The sequence below is a fragment of the Metarhizium acridum genome (genome assembly GCF_019434415.1).
Source record: "Metarhizium acridum strain ARSEF 324 chromosome Unknown scaffold_141, whole genome shotgun sequence".
In the NCBI taxonomy this organism is placed as follows: domain Eukaryota; kingdom Fungi; phylum Ascomycota; class Sordariomycetes; order Hypocreales; family Clavicipitaceae; genus Metarhizium; species Metarhizium acridum.
This window is the reverse complement of record NW_027094020.1, coordinates 1231748-1259262: the sequence shown is the minus strand read 5'-3', so window position 1 is coordinate 1259262 and position 27515 is coordinate 1231748. Positions and strand designations below refer to the sequence as shown.

At 50.1% G+C, this 27515-nt stretch overlaps 12 protein-coding genes across 12 annotated transcripts; 6 read left to right on the top strand and 6 right to left on the bottom strand.

Annotated features, from left to right (window-relative positions):
- Nucleotides 1–190: 190 nt before the first annotated feature.
- Nucleotides 191–3192, bottom strand: J3458_009037 (uncharacterized protein). The gene is made up of 3 exons (XM_007814625.2): nucleotides 2743–3192; nucleotides 1789–2660; nucleotides 191–1720 (listed from the first exon to the last, which is right to left on the bottom strand). The coding sequence occupies exons 1-3, from the start codon at nucleotides 2824–2826 to the stop codon at nucleotides 1453–1455; spliced, it is 1224 nt and encodes a 407-aa protein (XP_007812816.2). The 5' UTR covers nucleotides 2827–3192; the 3' UTR covers nucleotides 191–1452.
- Nucleotides 557–1051, top strand: J3458_009038 (uncharacterized protein; the record flags this gene model as incomplete). The annotated part of the gene is made up of 2 exons (XM_066119528.1): nucleotides 557–655; nucleotides 818–1051. The coding sequence occupies 2 exons, from the start codon at nucleotides 557–559 to the stop codon at nucleotides 1049–1051; spliced, it is 333 nt and encodes a 110-aa protein (XP_065975323.1).
- Nucleotides 3193–4563: 1371 nt separating the features above from the next.
- On the top strand, nucleotides 4564–8355 carry CLU1_1 (Intracellular distribution of mitochondria; the record flags this gene model as incomplete). Its single annotated transcript, XM_007814626.2, has 3 exons — nucleotides 4564–4618; nucleotides 4683–4741; nucleotides 4795–8355. 3 exons carry the CDS (start codon nucleotides 4564–4566, stop codon nucleotides 8353–8355), a joined length of 3675 nt encoding a protein of 1224 aa, XP_007812817.2.
- Nucleotides 8356–9141: 786 nt separating this feature from the next.
- Nucleotides 9142–11309, bottom strand: FKH2 (transcription factor; the record flags this gene model as incomplete). Its single annotated transcript, XM_066119527.1, has 3 exons — nucleotides 9142–9223; nucleotides 9348–10168; nucleotides 10263–11309. The coding sequence occupies 3 exons, from the start codon at nucleotides 11307–11309 to the stop codon at nucleotides 9142–9144; spliced, it is 1950 nt and encodes a 649-aa protein (XP_065975322.1).
- Nucleotides 11310–11882: 573 nt separating this feature from the next.
- PAP1 (polynucleotide adenylyltransferase) lies at nucleotides 11883–14384 on the top strand (the record flags this gene model as incomplete). The annotated part of the gene is made up of 6 exons (XM_066119526.1): nucleotides 11883–12327; nucleotides 12444–13185; nucleotides 13265–13838; nucleotides 14003–14123; nucleotides 14181–14274; nucleotides 14331–14384. The coding sequence occupies exons 1-6, from the start codon at nucleotides 12185–12187 to the stop codon at nucleotides 14382–14384; spliced, it is 1728 nt and encodes a 575-aa protein (XP_065975321.1). The 5' UTR covers nucleotides 11883–12184.
- On the bottom strand, nucleotides 14332–16776 carry DML1 (mtDNA inheritance, partitioning of the mitochondrial organelle). The gene is made up of 3 exons (XM_066119525.1): nucleotides 16364–16776; nucleotides 15316–16248; nucleotides 14332–15251 (listed from the first exon to the last, which is right to left on the bottom strand). Exons 1-3 carry the CDS (start codon nucleotides 16639–16641, stop codon nucleotides 14987–14989), a joined length of 1476 nt encoding a protein of 491 aa, XP_065975320.1. The 5' UTR covers nucleotides 16642–16776; the 3' UTR covers nucleotides 14332–14986.
- A 33-nt stretch (nucleotides 16777–16809) lies between these two features.
- On the top strand, nucleotides 16810–17954 carry J3458_009032 (uncharacterized protein). Its single transcript, XM_066119524.1, has 2 exons — nucleotides 16810–17281; nucleotides 17467–17954. Exons 1-2 carry the CDS (start codon nucleotides 17074–17076, stop codon nucleotides 17898–17900), a joined length of 642 nt encoding a protein of 213 aa, XP_065975319.1. The 5' UTR covers nucleotides 16810–17073; the 3' UTR covers nucleotides 17901–17954.
- J3458_009031 (uncharacterized protein) lies at nucleotides 16859–20473 on the bottom strand. Its single transcript, XM_007814631.2, has 4 exons — nucleotides 19598–20473; nucleotides 19294–19541; nucleotides 19097–19241; nucleotides 16859–19040 (listed from the first exon to the last, which is right to left on the bottom strand). Exons 1-4 carry the CDS (start codon nucleotides 20199–20201, stop codon nucleotides 18184–18186), a joined length of 1854 nt encoding a protein of 617 aa, XP_007812822.2. The 5' UTR covers nucleotides 20202–20473; the 3' UTR covers nucleotides 16859–18183.
- Nucleotides 20474–20642: 169 nt separating this feature from the next.
- On the top strand, nucleotides 20643–22294 carry PHO85 (negative regulator of the PHO system). Its single transcript, XM_007814632.2, has 2 exons — nucleotides 20643–20880; nucleotides 20972–22294. Exons 1-2 carry the CDS (start codon nucleotides 20812–20814, stop codon nucleotides 21884–21886), a joined length of 984 nt encoding a protein of 327 aa, XP_007812823.1. The 5' UTR covers nucleotides 20643–20811; the 3' UTR covers nucleotides 21887–22294.
- Nucleotides 22295–22439: 145 nt separating this feature from the next.
- Nucleotides 22440–23715, bottom strand: TAZ1 (Lyso-phosphatidylcholine acyltransferase; the record flags this gene model as incomplete). Its single annotated transcript, XM_007814633.2, has 3 exons — nucleotides 22440–23151; nucleotides 23264–23368; nucleotides 23501–23715. 3 exons carry the CDS (start codon nucleotides 23713–23715, stop codon nucleotides 22440–22442), a joined length of 1032 nt encoding a protein of 343 aa, XP_007812824.2.
- A 564-nt stretch (nucleotides 23716–24279) lies between these two features.
- On the top strand, nucleotides 24280–25777 carry J3458_009028 (uncharacterized protein; the record flags this gene model as incomplete). Its single annotated transcript, XM_007814634.2, has 3 exons — nucleotides 24280–24570; nucleotides 24648–25162; nucleotides 25259–25777. The coding sequence occupies exons 1-3, from the start codon at nucleotides 24561–24563 to the stop codon at nucleotides 25775–25777; spliced, it is 1044 nt and encodes a 347-aa protein (XP_007812825.2). The 5' UTR covers nucleotides 24280–24560.
- On the bottom strand, nucleotides 25150–27110 carry J3458_009027 (uncharacterized protein). Its single transcript, XM_007814635.2, has one exon. It carries the CDS (start codon nucleotides 26867–26869, stop codon nucleotides 25886–25888), a length of 984 nt encoding a protein of 327 aa, XP_007812826.1. The 5' UTR covers nucleotides 26870–27110; the 3' UTR covers nucleotides 25150–25885.
- Between the last annotated feature and the right edge of the window lie 405 nt (nucleotides 27111–27515).

The following is a 27515-nucleotide window of genomic DNA, read 5'->3' as shown; positions in this document are numbered from 1 at the left end:
CCTATCCTAATTGCGCAATCGCCTCCGTCACCAGATACTTAGCAAGTACCTGGGTACTCCGTACCTTGGACAGGCTGGGATATTAGCCATTGGGCCCGCCACTTACCCCAGTACGGCGTTCCGCCTGACCAGTGCTGACATGGAGGGTCACGTCTGCCAACGAGGGAGTGCAGTCCAAGACAAACACCACATTCATCCCACATATCAATCAAATCGGGCAGGATAGAGGCACTTCTTTTTCGTTTTTTTCTTAGAGTTCTTGCGCTTTTCGCTACCCTCACAGCCTGCCGCATTTTTCACTGCCGCGCATTTCGTTCAAACTTCGAGGTTCAGCAAGCCGTCCTGGTCAGTGGTCACCCACGCTCGGTTCGTGGACTGCCGACGTACCTAGGTAGTGCCTGGAGGAATCTACATTGAAACGTCACGAGTTCACCGAAACGACCTGCTACAACCCACAGTGTTACACAAACCCCTCAACCACTTTTATCAACCTCCTTCGCTTTCAAACCAACTCCTTCTCCACATCGTACCCCTAGACACACACAGATCTGGCGACATGGGTCTTTCATACAACACGTATCTAAATAGCAACAAGATATACGGCTGCAAGACCTGCAAGACCCATTTGGCAAATCATGAGGATATCATAAGTCGAGTATGTGGATTCCTACAGTCCCACTTACTTCCAGAATGACCAGCACCTGGTTCTACCGCGAGCAAGAGCCAAGTAAGGTCTGCGAGCATTGCAGAATGAAAGGCTCCTTTTGCGTCAATGACATGCCGCAAGCTGAATGTGCTAACCGAGATATGACGATAGAATTTTCGCGGTCAGCATGGCAAGGCCTACCTGTTCCATACCGTTGTGAACATTGAGGCCGGTGAGCCAAGTGAGCGCAACATGACGACCGGTAGGCATATGGTTCGCGATATTACTTGTCGTCAGTGCAAGGAAACAGTGGGCTGGAAATATGACAAGGCTTACGAAACCTCCGAAAAGTACAAAGAGGGAAAGTTTATTCTCGAAGCAGAGCTTCTCTGTAATGTAACTTGAGAAGACAGCATTTCGTTCCATGTCCAGCGAGTGTGTTGGATGGGGGAGACCAGTAGCCACTACGCACAGTGCTTGAGTAGCGACATGCAACATTAGTAATTGTATGTTGTCGGGAAACCTGATCAGCGCTGTGAAATGATGACATTCTTCGCAGGGTTGAAATTTGCGATATTCAAGTTTGGTTTACAGGACACTCAAGACGTCACGCGTCTAGAGCTGCAAGGATGAATAGTGACCATCGTGGGTTTTGACGTGAAGACTTCTAAATGAGAATTTGTACTTAGGAGCGATGAATTACATGGCACGATAAATAGATTCTCTGAAATCTATACAGTATTCCAGCTACCAAACCAGACAATTGCGCTCATGGCCCTCGAGGAACATTGCATTAAAACAACAAGTTACTGGTGTTCGATGGGTTCCTCAGGGAGCAGTTCCTCCACCTCCTCGTTGATGCGCAAACTCTCCAGTGGAGGTTGTACAATCCCGTTGAATACAAAAGTCGAATATACCAGCAGCGCAAACCCAACGATTTGAAGGAACTTGAATGACTCCCAGCCAAGTCCCAGTGAGACGATCCAAATGAAGAGCGTTCGACAGGTATCAATGGTCGATCGAGAGGTCGCACTGACACTACGTGTGACGGACAGGCCAAAAAAGTTGAAACCACTGTAGAACGCAAAAAGTTTTAGTCGACAAATCAAATCATTTGGCGTATGGCTTCAGAGCAGGCTCACCCAATACTGATCATAATCAGAACGCTAGAGATCCAAATCTTTGGTTGGGACATTTGTCGAATACCCTCGGCTATGTCAAATGGGCCATAGCGCCCAGTTTCTGTACGCCCAACCAGGAAGTGCATGACAACCATAACCAAGAGTGTGAACGAGAAACCAAAGATACCTTCCCAGCCGACGACCTTGATCGGCGCGATGGTCGAGTTCTCCAGCATCCATTCCTCTAGCACGAATTGTGTTGCTGTAAATATCTGAGCTCCAGCTATTAGGAGTACCCCGATGACAGCTCTTGCGGCGCCTGAAAGTCCTCCACTGGAACCGTCATCAACGACAGAGCTGCCACCATTCTGGGATATTTGTTTCTCATCAGGCCAGATAGCCCCAGCTAAGCCCACGATAGCGACACCTAACACAACGCCAACGAGAGAGAGCCATTGGAATAGATAAAGATGTCTACGGAGAAACATGACGCTGAAGAGACCGACGAATAATACAAGGGCACCTCTAGTCATTTGATAGATGGATGCAGCAACGAGGAGTAGTCCTGCATTCATAAGGGTGGTACCGCAGATATCGCAAATTGCAGGAAGCGCCAGGAGAATGACGCGGAATCCTCGGAGGACGGACGGACAATCCCCGTCTGGCTTGGGCCTGTTTCTTTGCTCTTCATGTTCTGCATTATCAGTGGTGTTGACAGTTTCGTAGCCGCGTTCCTCGGGGGACGGTCGAGAGACGATGCGCCGATACGCAGCCATCAGTGCAATGACGAGCCAGCACCCCATCTCGCCTACGAACATCTGCGCCGTTTGGAGCACCGGCTGCTCAAAGAGTTGGGGTCTTTTCCCATGACAATTCCGCACGCATTGGTTATCCTACACATCATATCAGCGACTGTCAAGTCAATGTAAGAGTGTGGCATGGGGATTTCGAATGAAAAATGACAAAAACACTCACCTGATATTTCGTGAGAAGTGTGTTGCACACTCCTGTGACGAGCATCATCGTCACGAGAAAGGGTACTGCGGCGCGGGAAGCCATGGTTGGTCTTATCTACCGCGGCCGGAAGTCTGGCGGGCAACGAGTTGAACGCACTCCGTAATGTGGTAGCAATAGCGGAGGAAAATGAGCAAGCTTGAATTGAAGGACAGAGAAGAAGATAAGAGGAGTGAAGTTCCGGCCAGTAATAACACTGGCGTTGGTCGGTTTCGATGATGGATTGTAATCATAGAAACAAACCAACGTCAGACTGATGAGATAACGCCAGTGTTGCCTCGAACCGGAGATCAGGCGCACGGGACGCAGCCGCGTGGTTCCCCCAGACGCTCAGTCCACGTCTTGACCTGCGCGCCAATCAGCATTCGGGCTTGAACTACACACTACCACGGGAAAAGGCAGGTAATTGACTTGATTCGCAGCCGCGAAATACTAATACCGATACGAAGCAGAGTGCAAAAGTTGTGGAGCCTTCTCATGGGCATCTATCTTACATAAGGCCATGGGGCCGCCGCTGCCGGTGGCATCCGGTCAAGCGATGGTCTGGTACTCGCTGAGGTTTCTTCCTAGGTACCTAGGTAGGTATGTACTGACTGGTTTGGTTTTTTCCATTGGGAAGTTCTGGACTGGTATCTCGCATGCGCGCATATACTGCCTACCAGATACCTACTTAGGTACCGAGTACCTAGGAAGCGCAACGGGTGTTTTATTGACCATCACTAACCTCAGCAGCTATAATTAGACAGCTTTGAGGATTTTTTATTCCATACATTAAACTTTTAATAGCTTATGATACTTTAAAGCCTGCATATGTGTTATGATAGCTTTACATCACTAAAAATAGGGGCGCCTCGCGTACTTAAGTAGGTAGTAAGTACCTGGTAGATAAGCAATTACAAGGACTTGACATGGCGACAACACCAGTGAAAATGTCAATAGACACCTAAGGCAATGCTATTTTAATCAACGAGGGCCTGAATTCTTCTTGCAAAATGCCATATATTATTCCATTGTCTATTTACCTCTTGTGCGTCGAAACATACTTCTGGTTCTGGTCTAATGTTAACTTTGCTCCCCTTTTTGTCACTTGCAAGTGGGCTTTATTTAGAATTTCCTGCTCGTCAACAGCCGCTACGGCGCGGGTTGTCGCGAAAGCGGCGTTCTCTTCCCATCCTGCCCTGGCAAGAGTGAGAAAGAGGTTGGTTGTGAACAAATACTACTAGTACCCGACTTAAGTACCTAGGTAGGTAGCCAGGTTTCGACTCGCACGTTGACTTCTTCCCTTTCTGGATTAGTGTTTGGGGCAGTTTGCCTGGGGTCCGGGTCGTGAGTACGGCACCTGGGCACCCATTTGCGCAGGGCCGCATGTATCCCGCGGGTAGCCAGCCTTTCTGCTCCGGCTGGCCGGGACTTTGCGGTCCAAGTAGCTGGTCCAACATATTTTTTTTTTCCCGCCAAGGTCCGATGCAGCCCGTGCAAAACCTCCTTGAGCTATCAACCCTTTGCAAATCTGTCCCTCATCTGTTGAGTTGATGTTGGTGCACACTCCATGACTAGACTTTTCTGAATTTTGTACGACGTTTTGTTCCCCCTGCCTTCCCTCTCTTCATTCGTGTTGAATTATGGCCGCCCGAGAACAGGTTCCGAATTCCACGGCCACAGGTGCAGGCATGTTACTCTCCCATCGTTTGACTATGGCCATTCCAGGCTAGGTTTGTTCCAATTCTCTAACAATGCACCTTTTCCGATGTCACAGAGGCCGCCCAAGACTCTGCCAATCCTATGGCTGTCGGTACCGAGTCTGATTTGGACGCTGAAGCAGAGAATGGAGCTGAAGGTATGGTTCCGTTGCGCTGCAGTCTGTGTTTTCAGCAGTTTTACTAATTGATGGAATTCCTCAGCTTTAATAAACCTGTCAATCGTCCTGCCCGATTCGAATGCCACAAGGATGCAAATAATGGTGAGTTGACATTCTGCGGACAAAGTACCTCATTAGTAACATATTAGCTTTAGGTCTCGTCCCAGGAGCAAGTCCACGAGGTCCGCCAATCCATTATCGACTTGCCTGCAGCATTTCGCTATACCTGTTTTCATCTCGAGTATCAAGGCAACAAGATCAACGACTTTATTTCGATTGCCGAGATCCCCGGTCTCGAACCCGAGCCCGAGTTCCGTTTGATAGAAGACCCATATACGGAGAAGGAGGCACGAATCCATCTTGTGAGGATTCGCGAGCTCATTGGTGCTGCCGGTGATCGCGTAGACGTTTATCAAGGTGTCCTCCCTGGACTCTCGCTTTTTGAAAGCGTTGCTCGGCAGGCGCAGAAAATTTCTGGTGCTGCTCAAGACGCCTCACCCCTGAAAGATTATGACTTCCAGTCTGCTCCGTCCTTGGATAACCTTGTCCCCGACTTCTTTGAACCCGGCCCAAAAACGATCAAATCTGTTTCTCTTTCTTCATGGAATCCTCCGCCATGCCACTTGAGACAACGCGGCCACCTGCTCTACATTGTAGTCACCACCAATGAGGGGGAACAATTCCAAATCACCTCTCATGTATCGGGCTTCTTTGTGAACAAGTCATCAAACGCCAAGTTTGACCCGTATCCTCGAGCGTCACCTAAAGGATACTCCGCTCACTCTCTGCTGGAGCTCATTAGTCTCATCTCACCTTCTTTCTCAGATACATTCCAACAGCTGCTGGAGTATAATAATCAAAGAGATCCTTTAGCAACATTTCAAATAACCAATGCCATTCCATCGGCACCATGGGCAGTGCCTTCGCCGACGTCAGCCTTGTGTGCTCATGTCGCTGACCCTACGCGCCCCCAAGAAACGTTGTTGCTCTCCGGAGTTGAGAACACAGATACCTTGCGTGACTGGAATGAAGAGTTCCAATCAGCCAAAGAATTACCGAAAGAGACTGTGCAAGATCGAGTGTTCCGTGAGAGATTGATATCGAAGCTATTCGCAGACTACAATGACGCTGCTACCAAGGGCGCAGTGATGGTCGCACGTGGGGAGATTGCGCCTCTGAACCCTACGGAGGGTAGAGACGCTCAGATATTTGTGTACAATAACATTTTCTTTTCCTTTGGTGCCGACGGCGTCGGTACTTTCACATCTGAGGGCGGTGACGAAGCCGCCAGAGTTGCGACCGGAAAAGATGTTGCTGGGGTAAGACTGGTTAATCAGCTTGACATTGAGGGCTTGTTTGCTCCTGCTACTGTTGTTGTCGACTATCTTGGTAAACGAATCGTTGGCCAGAGCATTGTGCCTGGTATTTTCAAACAACGCGAGCCGGGAGAAAACCAGATTGACTACGGTGCCGTCGATGGCAAGGATGTTGTTGCAGATGACGCGCGTTTCGCCGCGTCGTTCGCGCAGCTGTCCAAGGCCCTCAAAGTAAAAAAGCATCCAGTCTGGGACAAGGACGGAAAGCGATTTGACTTGGAGGCTAGTGTTGAGACAAAAGGCCTTATGGGAACCGATGGGCGAAAATATGTCCTAGATCTTTACCGGATCACACCTTACGACATCAATTGGCTTGAGGAAACGAAGCTCCAGACCGAGAAGGGACATTCCAAGGCATATCCGCATCGTATGACCGTCCTTAGACCAGAGCTCGTTGACTCGTTCGCTCGCTTCAAGATGAAGCAATGGGTTGACGCTGAACTTGCACGCCGTGACCGAACGAAAGCGGACGAAGATGTTAATAACGAGTCCAAGGAAGCCTCCGACGAAGGGAAGTCTAAAACACAACTTGACCTCTCCGATTTCAAATTCTCGCTGAATCCCGATGCCTTCAGCGGCCAAGTCCCTCAATCAGATGAGGAAAAGGTGCAACTTGAGGAGGATGAAAAGGAGGTGCGGGAAGCCGGAAATTATTTGCGTAACCAGGTGATTCCAGACCTGTTGCGGGAACTCTCTGACTCCGATATCAGCTTCCCAATGGATGGCCAGTCTCTAAGCCGCCTATTGCACAAACGAGGTATCAATGTTCGATATCTCGGAGCGGTTGCTTCTCGGGCTACCGATGGAAGGTTGCGTTGCCTCCAGGAAATCTGCATACAGGACATGGTAGCTCGTTCATTCAAGCATGCGGCCGCTGTCTATTTGAGGGACCTCCCAGTTCCTTTCACGGCTTCCTGTATATCACATCTCCTTAACTGTTTGCTTGGCTATGAGATGAACGCCAAGCCCAAGGCTGAAGTTGATGCCTTGCTCAGTTCTCTTTATTCTGACTCCGATTTGTCCTTTGAGCTGGTCACTCCTGAAGAGCTTCGGGCCAGCATCGAGGAACAGGTTCTCAAACGCTTCAGATACAAACTGGAGGATGGCTGGTTTAATACCATTCGCAAGTTCCAGCTATTACGTGAGATTTGCCTTAAACTTGGTATTCAAATCCAAGCAAAGGACTACAGCTTCGACGAAAGGACAAAGGCTTCTGATCAATCTACTGAAGCCGTTTCTAAGCCATCGAACGGGCAGCAAAATGGAGAATCAAAGGACAAAAAGAAAAAGAAGAAGGGCCAGGAAGCGTCAATCGTCGCCACTACGCCGAGCACCGCGAACATGACCTTTTCTCCTAACGACGTAGTTGACGTAGTCCCCGTTATCAAACACTCCACGCCACGAAGTTCTCTAGCAGAGGAAGCCCTCGAGGCCGGACGCCTCTCAATCATCCAAAATCAGAAGAAGCTGGGTCAGGAACTTCTTCTCGAATCGCTATCGCTGCACGAGCAGATTTACGGAATTCTGCATCCGGAGGTAGCTAGAGTATACAACAGCTTATCAATGCTATACTACCAACTGGATGACAAGGAAGCGGCTGTTGAACTGGCCAGAAAAGCTATTGTCGTCGCTGAGCGCACTGTTGGTATTGACTCTGCCGAGACATTACTTAACTACCTCAACTTGAGCTTGTTTCTGCATCAGGTAGGGGATAGCAGAGGAGCCTTGGCATATTCAAAGCATGCGTTGGTGCTTTGGAAGATCATATATGGACCAGGCCATCCTGACTCTATTACAACCATCAATAACGCAGCCGTCATGTTGCAACACCTGAAGCAGTATCATGAGTCGAGGCTGTGGTTTGAAGAATCACTCCGCGTGTGTGAATCTGTGTTTGGCAAACAATCCATCAACTCCGCAACATTGCTGTTTCAGCTGGCGCAAGCTCTCGCTTTGGACCACGATTCAAAGGGAGCCGTGAACCGCATGCGTGAGTCGTACAACATATTCCTCAGTGAGCTCGGACCAGACGATAAGAACACGAAAGAAGCCGAAAGCTGGCTGGAGCAATTGACCCAGAATGCCGTGTCAATTGCCAAACATGCCAAGGACGTCGAATCTCGCCGTATTCGTTCGGGGATTCGCTTTCCGGCCACCGTTCCGCCGGAACAACAACCTGGTGCTCGGTCCCAGCGCATGGCCCAGCCGTCGCAGATTGATGCACGAAGCATTGATGAATTAATCAAATTCATCGAAGCGGGAGACCAAAAGTCCAAGTCTTCAAAGAAGCGACCCGGTCGAGGAAACCCGAAGCGCCGGGGACAGTCAACAACGGCATAAATCCCCTTGCTACGCGATGAGATTGGCGTTCCATTGCAACGGACAGAAGGTCACAAACGATCAACCTAGGGAAAAGGAAGTAGCCAAGAAAAGGTGGAGCTTGTATATCTATGTTAAACTAACTGTAGCAGGTCATACATCATTGAGGGGTTTGGGGAAAGCTGTGTGAAGAAGCGCAATGGCGTGGAAATCATGGGAGGCATGCTTCGGCAAGGTTGATCGGTAATGTAACATTGGGCAAATGCATTCACGAGTGGAACCAGGAAACATCACAAACCCTCCCATGTACGCCTGATGGCGAAGATTCGCCAAGAGCATTCTATTTTTTGCAGCATCTTACTTCTACATAGCTTCGTAGGGTGCCATAATTAAGATCTCAGCTCAACATCATGCTTTCAGCCTCGTTCAAATCCGTGGTCCTGAGCCATACTTGTCTCTACTGCTGTTTGCCCTATATGGCCAAGTGCTATGAAGGTGTCATTCTAGGACGGTACTGGCTGACCAACATGATCCTTTTGTTTTAAACCAAGGCGATTCTTCACCTTCTTGGTAGAAACCCCAGAATCAAGAATTGTGCAGGTGTGTGAAACCTGTACTCCCGTCGCACTTCCTTCGAAACGGGCGGCACGTGGTCGCGAGCTGAATCTGGTTCTTATACGTTGGCTCAGCTTCTTTCGTCTTCAGACATCCGTGTATGATTAAGTGCTAGCACGTAGCAGAGGCATCGTGGTGCCATCTTCGGGAATGCTGTCTTCTTGTCGAAAACGAAACGATCCTTTGCCAAGGTCATGAATTGCCAGGCAACGCATTAGCAACAGGTATTCCTCTCCCAACTGGTGCATGGTATGAGCCGATGCTTTGAAAGCCCCTGAGTTAAGGTTTATCTCATTAGCACACGAACACAGGATTCTAGGTAGATATGGTTCATTTCGAATGAGACCCAGCAGTACCTATGGGTAGATAGAGGAGGAGCGGAAGGGAGTATGGCATACTTTGTTAAATCGAATCCTTGGTCCTCTTCCACATCGTCAGAGCCCTCACTTTCCCGCATGGTACCTTCCAGGGCTGGGAGCCTTTGTGGTTTAGAAGGGCTGCTAGGTGGCGACTTGCTAGCGCGAGGTGGGCTACTGCTCTGAGACAATAATCCCCCGGCAGGTTTTGAAGGACTGAATTCGTATGGAGCGGATGGCCGTAGCGGCGTGCTGCCGATATCGGCATACTTCCAGAACGGTGCTGGCGAGCTCGTAGGCATATGCTGGCTAGGTCGTTGGGCGGTGCTTGGTGGCGCAAGCTTCGGATGAATACGCGGTGGTGCAGGTGTTACAAAAGAAGCGCCTTCATCTTGTAGATACGACGAGGTCAGAGTGGGAGATTGAGGATTGAAAGTCGAGATGGACGAATCAGGCGGGATATTTGTCGACTTGCGATGCCGTGGCAGTGGACTGCCATCTTCTGTTAAGTTGGCATTTCGTCCGATACCCCGTTCTGAACTTTGTTGGGGAGTTGATTGCGCAGCACGCAGAGATGATCGAGGGGGTGGCGAAGCTATAGGTGACGCTCGTCGTTTTCGAGCAGACCCTGAGTCTCTAGATGCCATATCTTTTGGTCCTTGGGTGATGTAGTTGAGTTGATTCGGCGACGATGGTGCGGAAGAACCCCGGTGACCGCCACGGCCGATCTTGAAGGCATTTCTGGTCATTTCTTCTCTTGCTTCTGGGACTATTTGCCATTTCATGCCCTTCCCAGGTTCATCAGTAGATCTGGCGACTTTATCAAATGATTTGTTAAGCGAGAGGTTGTGCCGAATAGAATTCTAAGACAAAAGACACCGGTACAGTTAGTTTAAAAGATTCCTCTACACACCAGGCAATTTTCAAGCCCCTGTAACGTGCCAAAATGGTACTCACCTGCCAGCCAGCGGCCTGTTGATGTCGATAATACGAGTAGCTGTTCATAATGAAGGTGTAGATGCCGTTTAAGTTGAGCTTCCCGTCAGGGGCATTCAATATCGCTTGTGTGATCATCTGGGCGTAACTATATTGTGGCTTAATATGCTGGTTGTGATCATGCCTCAGGTCTACGCCATGCGCGCCAATCAGTACTGCCGGAGTACTGGCTTCTGGGGATTTGGCCATCGAGGCTCCTCTTCTCTGAGTAAATGGGGGCGTCCCCGGCCGTTTATAATCGGCGGGAGCTGGAGCAATGAACGGCTGTCGTCGAGATGTAGGGGCTTTTGCCACGTCCGGACTTAGCCCACATCGTTGCAAAAACATGGGGTGGACATGCAGAGGAGATATTTCGGATGGGAGCACAAACATCATCTCAACAGTACCAATTTCAATGACCTCGCCAGACGTGAGGGCATGAAAAGCCCGAGGTTTAAGGGGTTGCCCGTCAATTTTTGCGCCATTACGACCCTTTATTTGAAGAATCCACTTTTCATCTTTAGAGTCGAAGCAGATGGAGGCATGTTCGCGTGACACCATCTTGCTCGGGCCCAGGTCGATATGAACATGGGCCTCGTCCCCCTCCTCATCATCGGCATGGGATATCTCGGGTGCGCGACCAATGTTGACTGCAAGCTTCGTTATGTAGAAAGTCCAATCTTGAGCTGCCACTTTGGCATAGGCTTTGACACCATTGCGATTAGCTTCGTGGATCGCATTAGCATGATCTTTGCTTGCTTGGACAGGCTGGGATTTGAGTTGCTGGGTGACTTGTGAGACAATGTGGTCATCATCCGTGCCTGGAGAGTCTTCGGCATCATGAGCCTGAGAAGTTGATGCGTTTCCGGAGAGGAGGCTAGAGTCTGCCGGGTCTGAGGATCGAGTACGCTTGCGACGTTTGGCGGGGCGGCTAGGAGAGGAATCCTCGACATCAACAGGGTTGGCTACGTCCTTGTCTCTGCGCAAGTCGCGGCGGGCGCGCTGGGCTCTCTTGGCCGACGGCGGCATGGCACTGGATGAGCGAGCAGTGAAATCGTGGGGTGTTGGCTTGTCGTGGAGATGAGAGGTTGCGCAAGCCCGTGGCCAGACGAAGAGGGTGGATGCAGACGCAAGGTTGAAGAGCCAAAGGACAAGCTGGAGTTTGTTCAAATCGGGATTTTCGAGAGGAGGTCCGTGTTAGTCCCAGTAAAATTGAAACGAGGGACAAGGAGCGTAGGATCAGTCCACGAAGGACGTGCTCGTCAGGCGCAGGAGTGAAGGGCGAAAGGTGCGAATGCAAATGGTGAGTTTCGGTTCGATCAATCAATTAAAGTGTCGGCTAACCTTCCACGCGGGCAACAACCGCGTTCGCGTTTTGGCCTCCAGGGACGGTCGAACAGTTGGCCATCTCAAGGAACTTGGGGTGGCTACAGTCAACGAATTAGAATTGCACGTTCACTCGCAGGTGGGGTAGCTCCATGCCATGGGGAATAACCCCTGGAAGGGAAAATCATTGTCCCCTAGGCCGTACGCTCCAATCACCTTGGCAGTCCTCCACCAGCCTGACCAGGCGCACTTGTCCAGCTTCAGCCTTCCCACCATTCGATAGATACATGGCACATCCATTTCCCTCTCTCCCTCTCTCTTCCTCCATTTCCGTCTCCCTCCCCCAACTCCCTTTAATGCATTCGGCGGCATCTGCTGCGCACCACGGCAAACTACCGGGGCATTTAGCATTCTTTACGCACCAAGGTATCGCCAATTCCTTCCGCCTCGCACCCTGCACCGTTTCGATTGCCGAGACGGCGTAATCACGGCAGACATTACCCGGGCTTAGGAGCATCTTGAACGCATACTCGACAGTATTCGACAGTATTCGACGCTACAATTAAAGGCTTGTTTCAATGTCGAGCGATCAGGTTTTCGGCGTGACACCGCCCATCTCTGTAGGGTTGCCTACCGAGGCTGAAAAGCGTGCAAGCGATGCCCTCATCGAGGAATTACGGCGGCAAAAGACGTTCGAAAGTCCTTCCGATACCCAAAAAAGGTGCGCTATATATCATGACAACCTAAACAAGCCCTCAAGCCCTCCTCCCCCCTCTTTGCGCCCATCGAGATATCTGAGTTCATTCTACCGTGCCCCTAACTCTTCCGTGCTTGTAGGTTCAAAGTCCTCGAGTCACTGCAAGCTATTTGCGATGAGTTTGTCAAGCGCGTCGCTCGAGAGAAGGAGCCCAAGAACGATGTCCTTATAAAGAACGCCCGTGGCAAAGTATTTACATATGGCAGCTTCCGTCTCGGCGTGTTCGGGCCCGGTTCCGATATAGATACACTCATCGTCGCTCCTAAATACGTCACACGAGATGACTATTTTAAGTACTTCCCCGATTTGTTGGAGGCCATGGCTCCCAAGGGCGCCATTACGGATTTAGCCGCGGTCACCGATGCATTCGTGCCTATCATCAAATTTGAATACTCCGGTATAAGTATTGATTTGATCTTCTCGCGAATCATTCAGAAACAGCTCGCCCCTGACTTTCAAGACCTTAAAGACTCCGGTTTGCTTCGAGGTCTTGACGAGGCAGAGCTCCGCTCGCTTAATGGCACACGGGTGACCGATGAAATTTTGACACTGGTGCCCGAGCAGAGCACATTCAAGCTTGCCTTACGGGCCATCAAGCTGTGGGCCCAGCGTCGTGCAGTGTACGGCAACATCATGGGGTTTCCCGGTGGTGTTGCTTGGGCCATGTTAGTTGCACGGGTTTGCCAATTGTATCCAAAGGCTGCAACGTCTGTGATAGTCAACAAGTTCTTTTTGGTCATTAGTCAATGGCGTTGGCCTCAACCTGTTTTGCTCAAGCCTATCGAGAGCGGCCCTCTGCCAGTTCGTGTGTGGAACCCAAAGGTACGCGTTTTTGGATACTCTACACCCCCTTCTCAAAAGAGGAAAAAATGAACATTGCAGCTAATCTATGTTATTTCAGATATATAAAGGCGATTCATTCCACCTGATGCCCGTCATTACTCCTGCATATCCCTCCATGTGTGCCACATTTAATATTAGCCGCTCTTCTATGGCAATTATTAATCGAGAACTTCGAAGAGGCTTAGAGATTTCTGAGAGCATTATGGTCGGCAAGCAACCTTGGAGCGACCTTTTTGTGAAACACACTTTCTTTACTTCAGATTACAAGTATTATATTTCCGTCATATCTGCCAGCAAATCCAAGGAAGCACATAACGTTTGGTCAGGATACGTTGAGTCCAAAGTACGCATGCTCGTACAGAAATTGGAACAGCATCCGTCCATCGCCTTGGCCCATGCTTTCAACAAGGGATACGAGCGTCGACATGAATGTAAGGACGACTCTGAGATAGCACAGGTACAGGAGGGCAGTCTCGATTTCTTAATCAAGAATGGTGAAGATTGCCAAGCTACAGCGAAACTCAAATCCGAAGAGCCAAAACATAATGCAACCGAAAATGGCGACACAGAACTCAAACGGCCAACGGAGGTCTTTACCACAACCCATTACATCGGATTAGAACTAGAGGAGGGTAAGTTTCAAGTCAACCCCCCCCCCCCCCCAACAAAACCAAAAAAAAAAAAACCACAAAAGCCAGCTGGAATGCAAGGTGACACCCATAATTCCGATTCTGTTGTTCCCATGCTACTGGATTTCCGGCCAAGACTAGCTGTACAATATCTAATGGAATGGCAGCCGCCAAGTCTCTTGATCTCTCCTACCAAGTAAACGAGTTTAAAGTCCTGTGTACGCAATGGCAGAAGTATCAAGACGAGCTGAAACCACTTGTTTCTATTGGCGTACAACACGTTCGAAAGTAAGTTCTTGGACCTCACTTTGAGATTTCGGCGATCATGCTAAGTTATCTATTAAGTTTTAATCTACCTAGCGATGTATTCGATGTTGGTGAGAAGAAGCCGCAAAAAAAGGGCGCCAAGGGAACATCGAAGAAGCGTGGCCCCTCAGAGGTAACCCTTGTCGCGACAGTTACAAAGACCGTAGCCCAGGGCTAACTTGCACTTAGGACAACCCACCTCCAGCAAAACGACAGCAGGCCTCTATTGCAGCTGCAGGTTGAGTGCCGTATCAAATTTCGCAGTACTCCGTTTACGAACTCGTTCAAAGAAGTTGGCAACGGATAGCAATCGAGCCGGCCCGCCAACCAACATGAACCTTGAAAAGGGTTTGATGGCAATACTCGGTCCCGGCTGGATCCCCCACTTTGATTCAATCTGCTGACGTACGTAAATTATCAAAGCTTGCAGGCTTTGTTTCTAGGCGTCGACTCCTCAGGTTCCTCAGGTAGCTAGTAGATACTGCATCCCGCCTTCAATCTAGCTTCCGCTGTACGACAACGAGCAGCACACACAAGAACGAAAGGGTCAGCAGCGCAAAACACATTGCCAAGTCACGGTGAGCACTTCGGTGTCGATCAAATTATGGAAAAAAAAATTCTCGGGGGTATACTAGCCCAATTTAATTGGTGGCATAATTTTTCGCACCACACTTCGCAGGGTGTGGACCGGCTAGATCCAGCGATAGATATGCCATAGCTCTCTAGGATAGAGTGTATTTAGAGCCAGCCCTTGATTTTGTGGCTGCGCTAAACTATGAATAAAAGCATTCAGTGTTCAACTTGGTTTTCCCTCCACTGCAAGCCGTCTTGGCTCATATCGTAAATCACAACTCGTCATCGTCCTCATCACTGCCACTGGACCAGTCATCTTGGTAGGCATCAGCGATTTCAGCAAGGCTATTACTCAGTGCCTCACGCTCGTCTAATCGGATCAGTCGAGTTCCGTGGGACCTCAGGTCTTTCATTCGAGTCGAAATTGACGTAGTCGTCTTGATAACAGTGTGGACAGAGATACTATGCCTGTGCATTACACCTCTGTATATATGTGGGTAACTGTCCAGCAGAGGAAATTGTAACTTCGTAAAATAGCTAGAGTGCTGAGTAAGCCTTTACCCAACAACCACTGGTCAATAAGCATGTTGGTGTTTCATACTTGCTTGTCAAAGAATTGCCAAGGATTTGACGTCGTCTCGTGTCCACCGTCTCCTCTGGCTTCGTTTGCTCTGTGTTTGGCCCACGATGGCACATAATTTGTCCGAAGATATGTTCTGGTCGATTCTTAACTTTGCCGCTGTCCTGGCCAATTTGGAAAAAGCTTAAGCTGTCTCCTACACCCATACCGTCACTGGTGTCTGTCGGAATGAACATTCCTGCACTGGCAATGGTCCGGGTGCCGCTTGTGTTGAGACTCTCGGCGCAGTCAGCCAGTGAAGCGCCATTGCACCCCTTCAAACGGGACGGAAGCAAGGCACTCTCGGAAACGGTAGCAAGCAGTGACGAAACGTGCCACGAAGAATTGCAATCCAACTCTATGTGTGGCCGTAGTTTGCTTTCGGGCAGAGCCAGAGGCGCAAGCGTTGAAGCTTGTGTATACGCTTGTTGGAGGCTTTGGGCCGTGTTTGATAGGCGTAGCAGACGCTTCTCTCTAGAGATGTCCGCCAACGGGCTTTGAATTCCCCAGACCCAGATACAAGATTTGGGGTGCTCATCCCGCAGTGCCTCTAGGTATGATGATGCAAATCCCCCCCATGCATCGTCTATGGTAGTGAAGACTTGCATGCCTTGCATAAGATCGCATTCCTCAACAAATGGCCGCCAGTCTCTATCGAGGATATCTTGTTCTTTATCCAGTGACGTGAATAATTCTGTCCCCATGTCGAATTTTTCGAACGGACGTATTGCGGAATCTAGCTCAAAATCATAGAGTTGCACGAGCGACTTTGGGTGAAAGTACGCTCTAGAGAAGTCTGACCAGTACCTTACAGTTGACGTCGTTAGTGGAGGAGGTTTCGTTCCAGAATCCAGACTTTCTTGATATGCACTCGGCTTGACCAGCTTCTGCTGGTGAACAGTCGACGGACCCGTCCTAGAATATGCGACACACCGTACGAGTAAGCAGGTGCACAAGAGTTTGCCCTCCTGGGAGGGCATGAGCATTGAGCCGTGTGGTGGCCCCGTCGAGATGTCTTTCCCAATCTTACCATAGTGAATCAGCAGCCACAGTCGTGTCTGATGCTGCGTCGTACAACGGGTTGATTTTCCGCAGAGATCCAAAACCACCTTTCAGGTCGTATAGTACAGTTCGCGGAAGGAAGGTTTCGGTGCCGTCAGCTCCTACACCAGCCCGCCAGTGAACGTTGTGATCCACCAGGGACTCTTCCTGTCCGGCGTATGTGAAATATGACTCTTGTGCGTTCCAGAAGTGGGTGGCTGTATAGTTAGCGAGATTGCCCAACTGTAGAGTGATGATCTCACGCATTACGCCAGATATCAGTTCAGATGAGTCCTGAGTCCTGAGTCCAGAGGCAGGTATTAATTAGCAGACGAAGACGCACGGCAAATGAATCAGCTGCGTTACTCAAACATCCTTGCCCAAAATGAACGAGCATGCAGGGCAGTCGGTATGTACAGAGCAGCCAAGTAACTGGTCGATGCCCCACCCCCGCGGGTAGGCCTGGAAGTTCTGGAATTTTTGTGCACGAACAAGTTGCAGGGTAGCCTCCAAGCCCGGTTACCTAATGGTCGTCACCGGCAGCGCCGAGTCTCGTGGCATGTCGTCATAAACAGGGTCGAGAGTTCTATTTAAATGAACCTAGCATGCACTCCGAACAAAAATCCAGGCCGGCACAAGTGACCTTGACGACAGGACCTCAAAACCAACGGACAAACGCTACTGTCTAGCCTAATAATCATGCCTGAGCAGGCTTCACAACAAGCTCCCCAACCAGCTGCGACCAGGTCAGGGTTCTGGGCAGAAATAGAGTCTATGAAGTCGCCAAAACCTAAGGACGTCGCGCCGGAACCAAAGGTTGGGGCGAACGCACCGACTGCACCTGAACTCGTTTTACCAGATGGGAGGAAGACATTAATACTTTTCTTGCGTCACTGTGGCTGTCCCTGTGAGTTTTCCATTCAAACTGCAAGAGTCATCTTCTTGCTGCCAGACTCCGTCTCCGCCCACGTGGATGTATCGCTCTGTACTCTTCCGGGAATCAGCTACTCACCCGGAAGTATGCGGTGGAAGATTGACTATTCTTTTTGCAAGTCGATCATGTGAGACGGATAGCTGACGATAAATCTAAAGTTGCAGAGAAAACCTTTAAAACATTGACAGCAGTGTCGGAAAAGCAAAGGGATGTCCACTGCATTGCGGTGTCCCATTCCTCATCCGAAGCCACCGAGCGTTGGATACCCCAAGTTGGAGGTGCTTGGCATACTGACGTAATTATCGACGAAGGCCGTGATCTCTACGCAAAATGGGGGCTGGGACTATCCAACACTTGGCACGCATTCAACCCTATAGCTTTATACTCCGTCTATCGCCTAGGTGCCGATGAAGGCATCTGGAACCGTCCCACCGAGAGTGGAAGTCGGTGGCAAAAGAGCGGAGCGTTTGCAGTAGATGAAGCCGGAATGGTGCGTTGGCGGCACATCTCCAAGACTGCCGACGACCTGCCTGATTTTGACGCGGCTCTCGAAGCGCTTGGTATCGTCTCGGAGGACCAAGGCAAAAATTAATCAATAGTTCTACGGCCTCTGTTGCGCCCACTCATAGTCTAATTGATCCTGGAGGTGTTGAAATCATGAAATTGGATATAGATTGCCAGCTAGCATTATCTTACACGGTTGCAGTATGTCGTGTTAACAAATCATCGAATTGTGGGGAAATTATGAGTAGTATCATACATTGGTAGCGTGTAATTCATGACCTCTCATATGGTCCTTGCTAGGGTGGCTGCGTTGGGGGGCTCCTCAGTGCCTGCGCCATTGATAGAACACCAGCTGGTCAACGGCCGATGCTTCAGACCAAGCACAGGCAAGGGGGAAATTTGATATCCCATTGATGCATTAGTTCCGGCCGAATTACCCAAGCTGCAACACAGCCGAGAATTCCGAAGCTGCTAATCAATTCCAATGTCAACTTGCCACCGGTTTGTAGTTGACTCACTAGCTCTAACAGGCCCAGAGGATCTTGATGGGTCGTAGTCAATGAAGGAGCCGAAGTCCGTGAAGACTTGGGAGATGGTCGACTACGTCTCGTCACAGCCAGCTGTTTTCGGGTTAGAGACATGCTCTGCGCAACCTGTTGCCGTAACCTTTCTGCGACCAAACTCTGTCGTAGCCCCTCAGCCCAGCTTGCCACTTCAATTCGGCCCCGGTCTTGTTGATTGAGGGTTTGGTTTGTAAAATGGACTCGGGAAAGGCCAAAAAGCGGGGACAATTTCGTGCATGTGAGCGCGGATGGCAGTAAGCTGCCTTGATGTCTTTGTTGTCGCATCCACTTGATGGCCTTGCAGGCTGCAGAATGACGAAGCCAAGTGCTCCCTTCCACGGATAGTAAGTCTTCGACCAGGTGATCAAGGTCAGTTGCAACCAAAGGTGGAAGATAGTCCGAACTCATGAGAATACTGGCGTCGATGGTTTCAGCGTCTGCCTGGGTCGCACTAGAGATTGCATAAATACGAGGGTGATCCTGAGCTCCTTCCGGAGTAGTGAAGAAGAAACAATCCAGATCCGCGGCATCGATGCCCCGCAAAGTGCGTTTCTTTGCTAAAAGACGCTCTTCGGTAGAGAGTTCATCAGCACGCGCTAGCAGTGGAATGACATTTGTTGCATTTTGTAAGTCTCTCATACATCGTATGTCGTTACTAGTGGGGCCTATCATGGGTTTTAGCTCAACAGCGATTACTCGACGAGTAAAAGAAGGAACATACCCGAATGTGGGAGTAGATAGAGAACCACATCAACATTCGACTCTGCCCCTCCACTTAACAGGGCGCGGAGATCCGGGTCGTTCATAGACTTGTGGGCCAACTGAGCCAGCCGAGACTCGACGTAATCGACGGCAGGTGATGATCCCTGAATATAAATTAGACGGTGCTTCCTTAGCAAAGAAAGTTGCAATCTGTACCTGAATATCATCTCCGTACACCGGGCAGTCCACAAAACAGATATTCCTATCCAAAACTTGGTCTGAAGTTGACGACCGCCGTCGCCCGGAGAGGTCATGATCTAGATCTGTTCTCCACCAGGGCTTTGGGCGAGTGCTCGCATATACATCAGTGGCCATGTCTTTCGAAGCTGAAACGACCGTATCCATGTGAACAATGTGTGCGGACGACTGGGCTATAGCGAGGATGAGAGATGTCTTTCCGATGCCTACATTTAGCGTTAGCTTGGCGTCGCGACCTTTGCTGCACAGGGTGGAAACCTACCGCGACGGCCCGTCACAAGGACTTTCAGTTTCCCTAGCGATTTCCCGATTTCCGAAAACGGACGACGTTGAGGAACAGTCAAACTAGGCATCACAAGCTGGGGTGTGAGGCCCCTCGGCACAATCGGCGAAGTATCCGTGACTGGTGAGTGACTTGGGGGGAGTTCCGAGAGACTGGCGGACAGACTGTGAGCATCTTCCGACATGGCGACGCTTGATACTTCTCCAGGTGACGAGGGAATGCTGTTTGCCGAGCCCGGGCCATGGCTGCTGGCGAATACCGGCGTCGGAGGCAACGATCTCCCTTGCCCAGCATTTGACGACGCCGCAGATGATGGAGCTGGGTCGGGCTGAGGCAACAACCAGGGACCGTCGGACTCGTGCATATTTTGGTTGGTGGTTGCTTTCTGTGTATATGTATAATCTTGGACGGTCGAAATGGCTTCAGCCCGGCCCTGGGTAGAATCATCGTCCATTAAACTGGATTCTGTGGTAATAAAGCAATCCAGTGAGGCTACTGGTTTTGGTTGCGAGAGTGTGTCACAGTTGTCATGGTTCTGATCTCGACCCGACGAGTTGGTGATCGCGGATGGCAGAGGCCTCATGTTGCCTACCTAGTTGGTGATGCACCTTATAGGTACAGTCATTTATAGTCAAGCAATAGAAACGGTACTAAGGCGCTCGATTCGAGGGATGGCGAAACTTCCGAAAACGACCTCGAGGTTCAGTGTTGGGTCGGCCGCAACTTTCAGAGGCAGGGTTAACCCAAGACCTGACGTATCTTATCCGTTACCGTTGGACCATACTCAAGAGAAAGCCAATTCAGCCCATGAGTCCACCTCTAGAGCAGTGGTTGACAGCATCACCAATGGACCACATTGCGTGAACGAGCTGCCACATCTGCGTGATCGACTGATGGGGATACCCAAGAACCCCACTCTGAGGGGTACGGTCTTCAGTTGGAGCATGTCTTTGCGACGCAAATAACTACTATATTCCGTGCCAGTACGCAGGGATATCGGCTTTGCGGGGCGCTGCCCCTCTCCTTCTGAAATTGCCCTCGTAGTTACTCCGTAGCCAACACTGAGTCAAGGTCCTCCCTTGATGGTAGAGAACTACGCTGACGACGAGTTACCACGACTGGCCTTGCATTTCTTTCTTGACACCGCAACAAGACTGGGGTTCTCTTCTCACCGACGCTGAAACTTTTACAACATGGATGGCAAAAGGCATCCCAGCTCATTTCAGCAGCTGGAGAAGCTGGGCGAAGGCACCTACGCAACTGTTTGTATACCCACCAATCTGCGGCCTTCCACTTCGCGCGCACTTGTATCAGCCAGCGGATGAATCAACTGACTGACGCCACGGCATCTAGGTATTCAAAGGTAGAAATCGACAGACTGGTGAACTCGTCGCTCTCAAGGAAATACATCTTGACTCCGAGGAGGGAACCCCGTCGACTGCAATTCGAGAGATCTCTCTTATGAAGGAACTCAAACATGACAACATCGTTGCCCTACACGACGTCATCCACACAGAGAACAAGCTCATGCTCGTCTTCGAATATATGGACGGGGATCTCAAAAGATACATGGACATGCATGGCGAGCGAGGGGCCCTGAAACCCGCCACTATCAAGAGCTTTATGTATCAGCTCCTAAAGGGCATCGACTTTTGCCACCAGAACCGGGTCCTGCACCGCGACCTAAAGCCTCAAAACCTTCTCATAAACAGCAAAGGACTTTTGAAACTTGGAGATTTTGGTCTGGCACGAGCATTCGGCATCCCCGTCAATACCTTTTCCAACGAAGTCGTCACGCTTTGGTATCGCGCTCCCGACGTCTTGCTGGGCAGCAGGACGTATAACACCAGCATCGACATATGGTCTGCAGGGTGCATCATGGCTGAGATGTATACTGGCCGCCCTCTCTTCCCGGGCACTACAAACGAGGACCAGATTGTCAGGATATTCCGCATTATGGGCACGCCCACTGAGCGCACTTGGCCCGGCATCGCACAGTTCCCAGACTATAAGCCTACCTTCCAAATGTATGCCACTCAGGACCTCCGCAATATTCTCCAAGCCATCGACCCTGTGGGGATCGACCTGTTGCAGCGAATGTTGCAGCTGCGTCCTGAACTGCGAATTAGTGCCCATGACGCTCTTCAACACCCTTGGTTCAATGATTTGGTCATGCATCAGCAACAGCACCACCAGCAGCAGGCACTGCACGCCCAGGCAAGGGCCTACCAACAAGGTGTACCAGCGCAGAATTACGATACTTACTAGTATGTAGCAACTTGGTCCCTGCAAGCTCGGACCATCTTGATTTCTGGACAGATTGTCGATTGTCGCCAAAGTCCTTTGTGCGGTGCATTAGACACCTTTAGGGGTACAGGGGCTTCTTCTTTTGTTGGAAACATGATCGATCCTTGGAGAATTCGAGATTTTGTTTGTCTCGGCAACCTGATGATTGTCAAAACGGGAGACGACGGTGTTTTGGGGGTGTTGAATTGTCCTTTTTGTGTTATACTAGACTTGGGAGACGGCATGCTCTTTGCATCGTTTTGGCATTTGACATTTCTTTCTTTTTCTTTCCGGGTCACAGCGAGTATTCTGTTAGAACGAGCTTTGCATCATTGAGTCACGTCATAGTCATGAGGGATTAGGAGATAAATTAGAACCTAATAAGCCTGCGATACCACTGGGATCAGATTGTGTTGCAATTATTCTAAAAAAGTATCCTCGGATGACGGATAATACAGCATGCTACTCGTACATTTCAAGTGCATCAATCGTTGTTGAACACGCTTCTAGATATTTCAAATCTAGAGGATGCTTTTTAGACTCTATTTACCAGACTGCCATCGACTGGGCTTTTGAACTTTCGTTTGTTCGGTTCCTTGGACCAAGTGTCAGCCAAAGCGGCAGTTTCATCTTGCTCAGGCGGCAAGCCTATGCTTTCTCGGAGTTTCGCAACTTCGTCCCGTACCGACTTTGCGACCTGAATTCTCAACTGAACAGCCTCGTGGCCGTGGGTGAGAAACTCGTGATCACCCTTCTCCACGAGCTGTTTCCATTTTTCTCGTTCGCGCCCAAAGACAGTATCAACATTGGCTGGTTTCCCGATGACGACACGTATCTTGTTGCCAATGCGAGGCAGGAACCTTGGGAAACCCCTATCTTCTGGCATAATATCTTGTGTGCCATGAATGAACATTGGGATAAACTCTGGAGGCGGGTCACTTTCGAGGATGAGCCGCGATATGCCCCATTTGAAATAACGTAAAGTGCTCTCATGACTCTGGTGGCAACAGGCTTCTGGGAATACGTGAACCCACGAATTACGATTTGCAGAGTATGCCGCCGGTGAAGGAAAAGAGTCCTTCCCGTCCGTCGAGAAAGATAGATCTTTGAAGGAGCTTGATTGGCCGGGGCCTGATAGGAGGCCGATTGCCTGGGTCATTGTAGGTTGGAACAAGCCACCGAGTGGTGAGTGCCAGAGTCGATGGGTAGGTAGAACTTGACCAAGGCTGAAAAAGGTTGAGGAGAGCCTGACAGAAATCTTCGGCGTCAACAAGAGGTTCAATTTCACAAAAAAAAGCTGGTATGCAGAATAAAACACCAACCACCACTAAGAGTTAGTACACGCCGGGATCAACTGACTTGTTTTTGAAGCATATGTCATGTGCACCGAGCCCCCAACGTAGATTTTCGGGGTTGACGGTATAACGCAAAGGCAAAATCCCCCACATTAGAGGGTCATCGAGACTGCATTCCCTCTTGCGTTAGCGGATGAAAGATGCATAGGATCGATTAAGCGGTATATGAATAGGGGGGTTGTATGCCACGAGAAAACAACGCAATGCCGAGACTGAGTACACTCGAGTGCTTCTAACTTACACAGCCACATGATTGCATACTGTCAAGAGACCTCGCTCCCGACCTTGTGTCCGTCGACGGTCGAGGGTTTCAAGCAAATGGCCCAGCCCAATCACCTCGACATTGTTGAGTCCGTATAAGAAGCCCCGAGACAAAACACCCACAGTGCCCATGATAGCCATCGAACCAAGTCGCCATGGCAGGCTGTTACGCGTGGCCGGGGCCGGGCTAGACATGATATAATTCGGTGGTGCTTCGATGAGGTTGGTGAAAAGGGACTTAAAAAATAATCATTATTCGGCTCACGCGTTGCCTTGCGGGCTACAGCTCATGGAGAACCGGTGCTGTTACGAAACTATCTCCCCTCGTCGTGATTTCGGTTCTCTACAAAGGAAAAAAAAGCCGTACTCCGTACGTGAGTAGATATCTACTAGGCACTTAGGTGGTTGGGAGGGTTCAACTTCTCCAAGCTGGCATAATTGGCCGGCGACGATGAAATTTCAATATTGACTCGAGGACATCTGGAGAGAGGGAGCTACTACCAAGTACCTGGATATCTGGCTTGACTGGGTCCCTGAGTCCTTGGGTACTAGGTAGGTACCCCAGCACTCCAGCACCAACCAGCTTTGCTGAAGCGTCAGAAGCTGATATGGACCAGACCCATTCCGAAGTTGCAGCACAAAAGCTGCAGGGATGCGCCTAGGCGGCGCGCCTGCCACCAGTGGTCCAGTGGAAGAAAAGTCTGGTGCAGATGTCAACCGGCCACTGATCAGCTTACAACACGTCAACTACAGCACTCGCGCAGACTCTGGAAACTCAGCGGACCACATGACACAAGACCAGTGCACCGTAGTTCCTGACTGCTGCTTTGCAATATTCAGAAAACTCCAAACCAGTCGATCCTTTAGCAAATCTAGTGCATTGATCTGCCCGTTCATAAGCCACTACTACGTACCTAGAACTCAGCTTATTCACATCATTGTTGCTACTGGTAGCCTGCTCGACCACCTGTTGCAGTGAGTTTGTGCACCCAGACGTCCTGGTACTTTGCTCCTTGGAAGCATCCTTCACGCTTCCCAACATGTCACACAGTAAGGCGACCTGGATATGCGCTCCCATACACGTTGCATTCCATGGCACACAATCTGATGAAAGCTGATTGCTCCAGGTAAACGAAACACCTCTCGTGCCGTCTTTACTTCGCACGAGCGAGCTCTCGCCAAGGCCAATTGGTCCTCCAGTTCCGCTCGCCTGAATCGCGATTCCTTTCTCCCCTTCGGATCTTGTGGCCTTTGCTTAGAGGTTGCTCGTGACCCAGTTGCCTGCCGACTAGGTGACATTTTTTGCCGCGAGTGCGCCTTGGCCAATCTATTGGCACAGAAGAAGGAGCTCAAGAGGGCCGAGAAAGCCCGTCGTGAGGCCCAGCACGAGGCGCTTCGTGCAAAGGCCGCCGACGATGATGAGGATCAGAAAAGGGCCGTCCTTAATTTTGAGCTGACCCAGGCTGGACTGACTGGCTCGAACAAGGGAGGCATTCTTTCGAATCAAGACAACTCGTGGGATCACGAAGCACAATCCTCCCGTGCCGGTGCCAAGCGCAAGTTCACCCTTGATGAAGATGAGTTGATTCGCATAGCCAAAGAAGACAAGGCAAAAGCTAGGAAAGCTATTGAAGATGAACGGGTAATTGTTTATTCCCATATGACATGCTATCCCCCCTTTTTTTTCTATATGGACAACAGTTGACCTTTTTTTTTCTCTTTTTTTCTTTGTACACAGGCCGCCAAACCATCACTTCCTTCATTCTGGACACCGTCCCTCACGCCAGACGTCCAAGATAGTAAGCTCCCTGCAGAAAACAAGGCAACCAGGACCACACCAACATGTCCTGCATCCACGGAAGACAATCCCCACGCCATCTCAATGCAAAAGCTAGTCACTATCCAGTTTCAAGAAGGCAGAGATCAGTCCACAAAGGGCGGTCCATGGACATGCCCCTCATGTCTCAAAACGCTATCCAACTCCTCAAGCCCAGTCATGGCTCAGCAATGTGGCCATGTTTTGTGCCTAAGCTGCGTCAAGAAGTTTCTAATACCCGCAAGCAAGGAAGTTTCCGCACAAGAAGTACGGCTCATGTGCTATGTATGTGAGACCCCTATAGTCGGCAAGTCTGCAAAGCATGAGCCATCAACGGGCAAATTGCCAGCTGGCTTGGTCTTGTTGAAGTCGGAGGGCACAGGGTTTTCCGCTCGAGGCTCCAACACCGTGGAGCGATCTGGCGTTGCATTTCAGTGTTGATTCTCAGGAAGCAGCATATACAGACTGTACGTCGGCCAAGGGGCTTTCGCTACAAGATGGATTTGGCGTCGATGGCATTTATCAGATACCACGCTGGACTCCTTAATTTCATGGTAGCCGTTTGCGCAGCTGTGGATGTGAAAGAATCCACAACCGGATGATAAGGCGATGTATGAGTCCTTTTGTCACCATTGTCAAGCCATGGCTCAGGAAGCCTTTCAACAGTTCTCCCTGGAGTCCGTCATAGAGTGCACGCAAACCCTCCTTGGTGATAATTCGGAGTATGACACCAAATACTGTTCTATCGAGCGCGCCGCGGATTCGAGAGATGAGGGATTTTGTGTTTTGACCTGGCGACTTTGTCTCTAGCCCTTTTTCGCAATTCGTTGAGTCTTCAGAATCCAAGCCAGTCGGCATCTGCAGTCGAGTTCGTCCCGTTTGAAATGGATAGGTTAGAATGGTAGCAGTTGATTTGCTGATTGCCGCCAGGAGAAAGGCAATCCACGCAACCGGCACATCTTCCTCTTCCAAGGCAGGGATAATACGCTTCGCAAGCCGGCGATTGATAAAGAATGTAATGCTGGGGTTCATGGTGAGGACCAGAGTGGCAGAATAACCAGACCACAAGCCGGAGATACCACTCTCTTTCTTGATGTCGGCCAATGCCTTGCTCAATGACTCTGTATCTGGCTGCATCTGCATACGAGTGACTACGTTTGAGATGGGAGTCGTAATTGCTCTGGAGCAGGTACCGGCGAGCGCCCCCATAGCGAGCTCTTGTATTACACGCGGATGGCGAATTTGTTGGCGCAAATAGGTATAGAAGCCAAAGAAGAGAAAGCTATCCACCAAGGATTTACCAATGTCCAGCCCCAACCCGTTGTAGAGGGCTGCGATGCCGCCTTCATGTGAAGCAATGACCTTTAGGCCGTCAATTACTCCATCATAGTGCTCTGAGCTCTTCATCTGGCGTTGCGCTTTTAATCGCGTTGTGACGAGGTCAAGGGGGAAAACAGCGGCAGTCGAGACGCCAGTGCCTATTGAGCCAGATATAGCGTGGCCCAAGGCGTCGAGTGCCGCGGTAGACGACATATTCTGGCTCAAGCAGGGCGGCAGATGGGAATGGTCAAGTAGGCGGCTGTTTGCAAGCTGCAGCTTGTAAGCGGGTAGATGGCTGCAAATCAATGCGTTGGGTGTGTCGGTTGCACTCTAAGGCGGAAGTGATGCAAAGATTATGTTGCAAACAAACCTTTTTTTTTCTGAACAGGATCTTGTTGACTTAGAATAATATGAGAACCGAGGTTGAAAGCACTTCCTGTCAGATGATGTCGTGTGCAAAAGAAGCTGAGCCGACGTTTTGTCTGGACAATTGACGTCATATACTCGGGTACGTACTCCTTGGCGGTGCTTAACCAAAATGATCACGGCAACTCCAATCAGTTTTCACACGCATGATGGCCTCGGCTAAGCTTGGACGACACAGACACGGCTACCTAACAGTCGCCTATCACCTGAATACGAATATCACCCCGCACAACGTCTCAACAATGTTGCGTGATCAGCCACGCGTGATGAATTCAAGTTTCTAATGCAATGCTTGCACGATATCATGCGTTATAACTACAAAGCCATCGCCAAAGACCCCGCCAAGCCAAAATAGCCCCTGTATGCTGATATCCGTTTGTATTCTGTCGATGTCCATACCGTTGTCTGGGAAACAAGTCAAACATCCAATTCC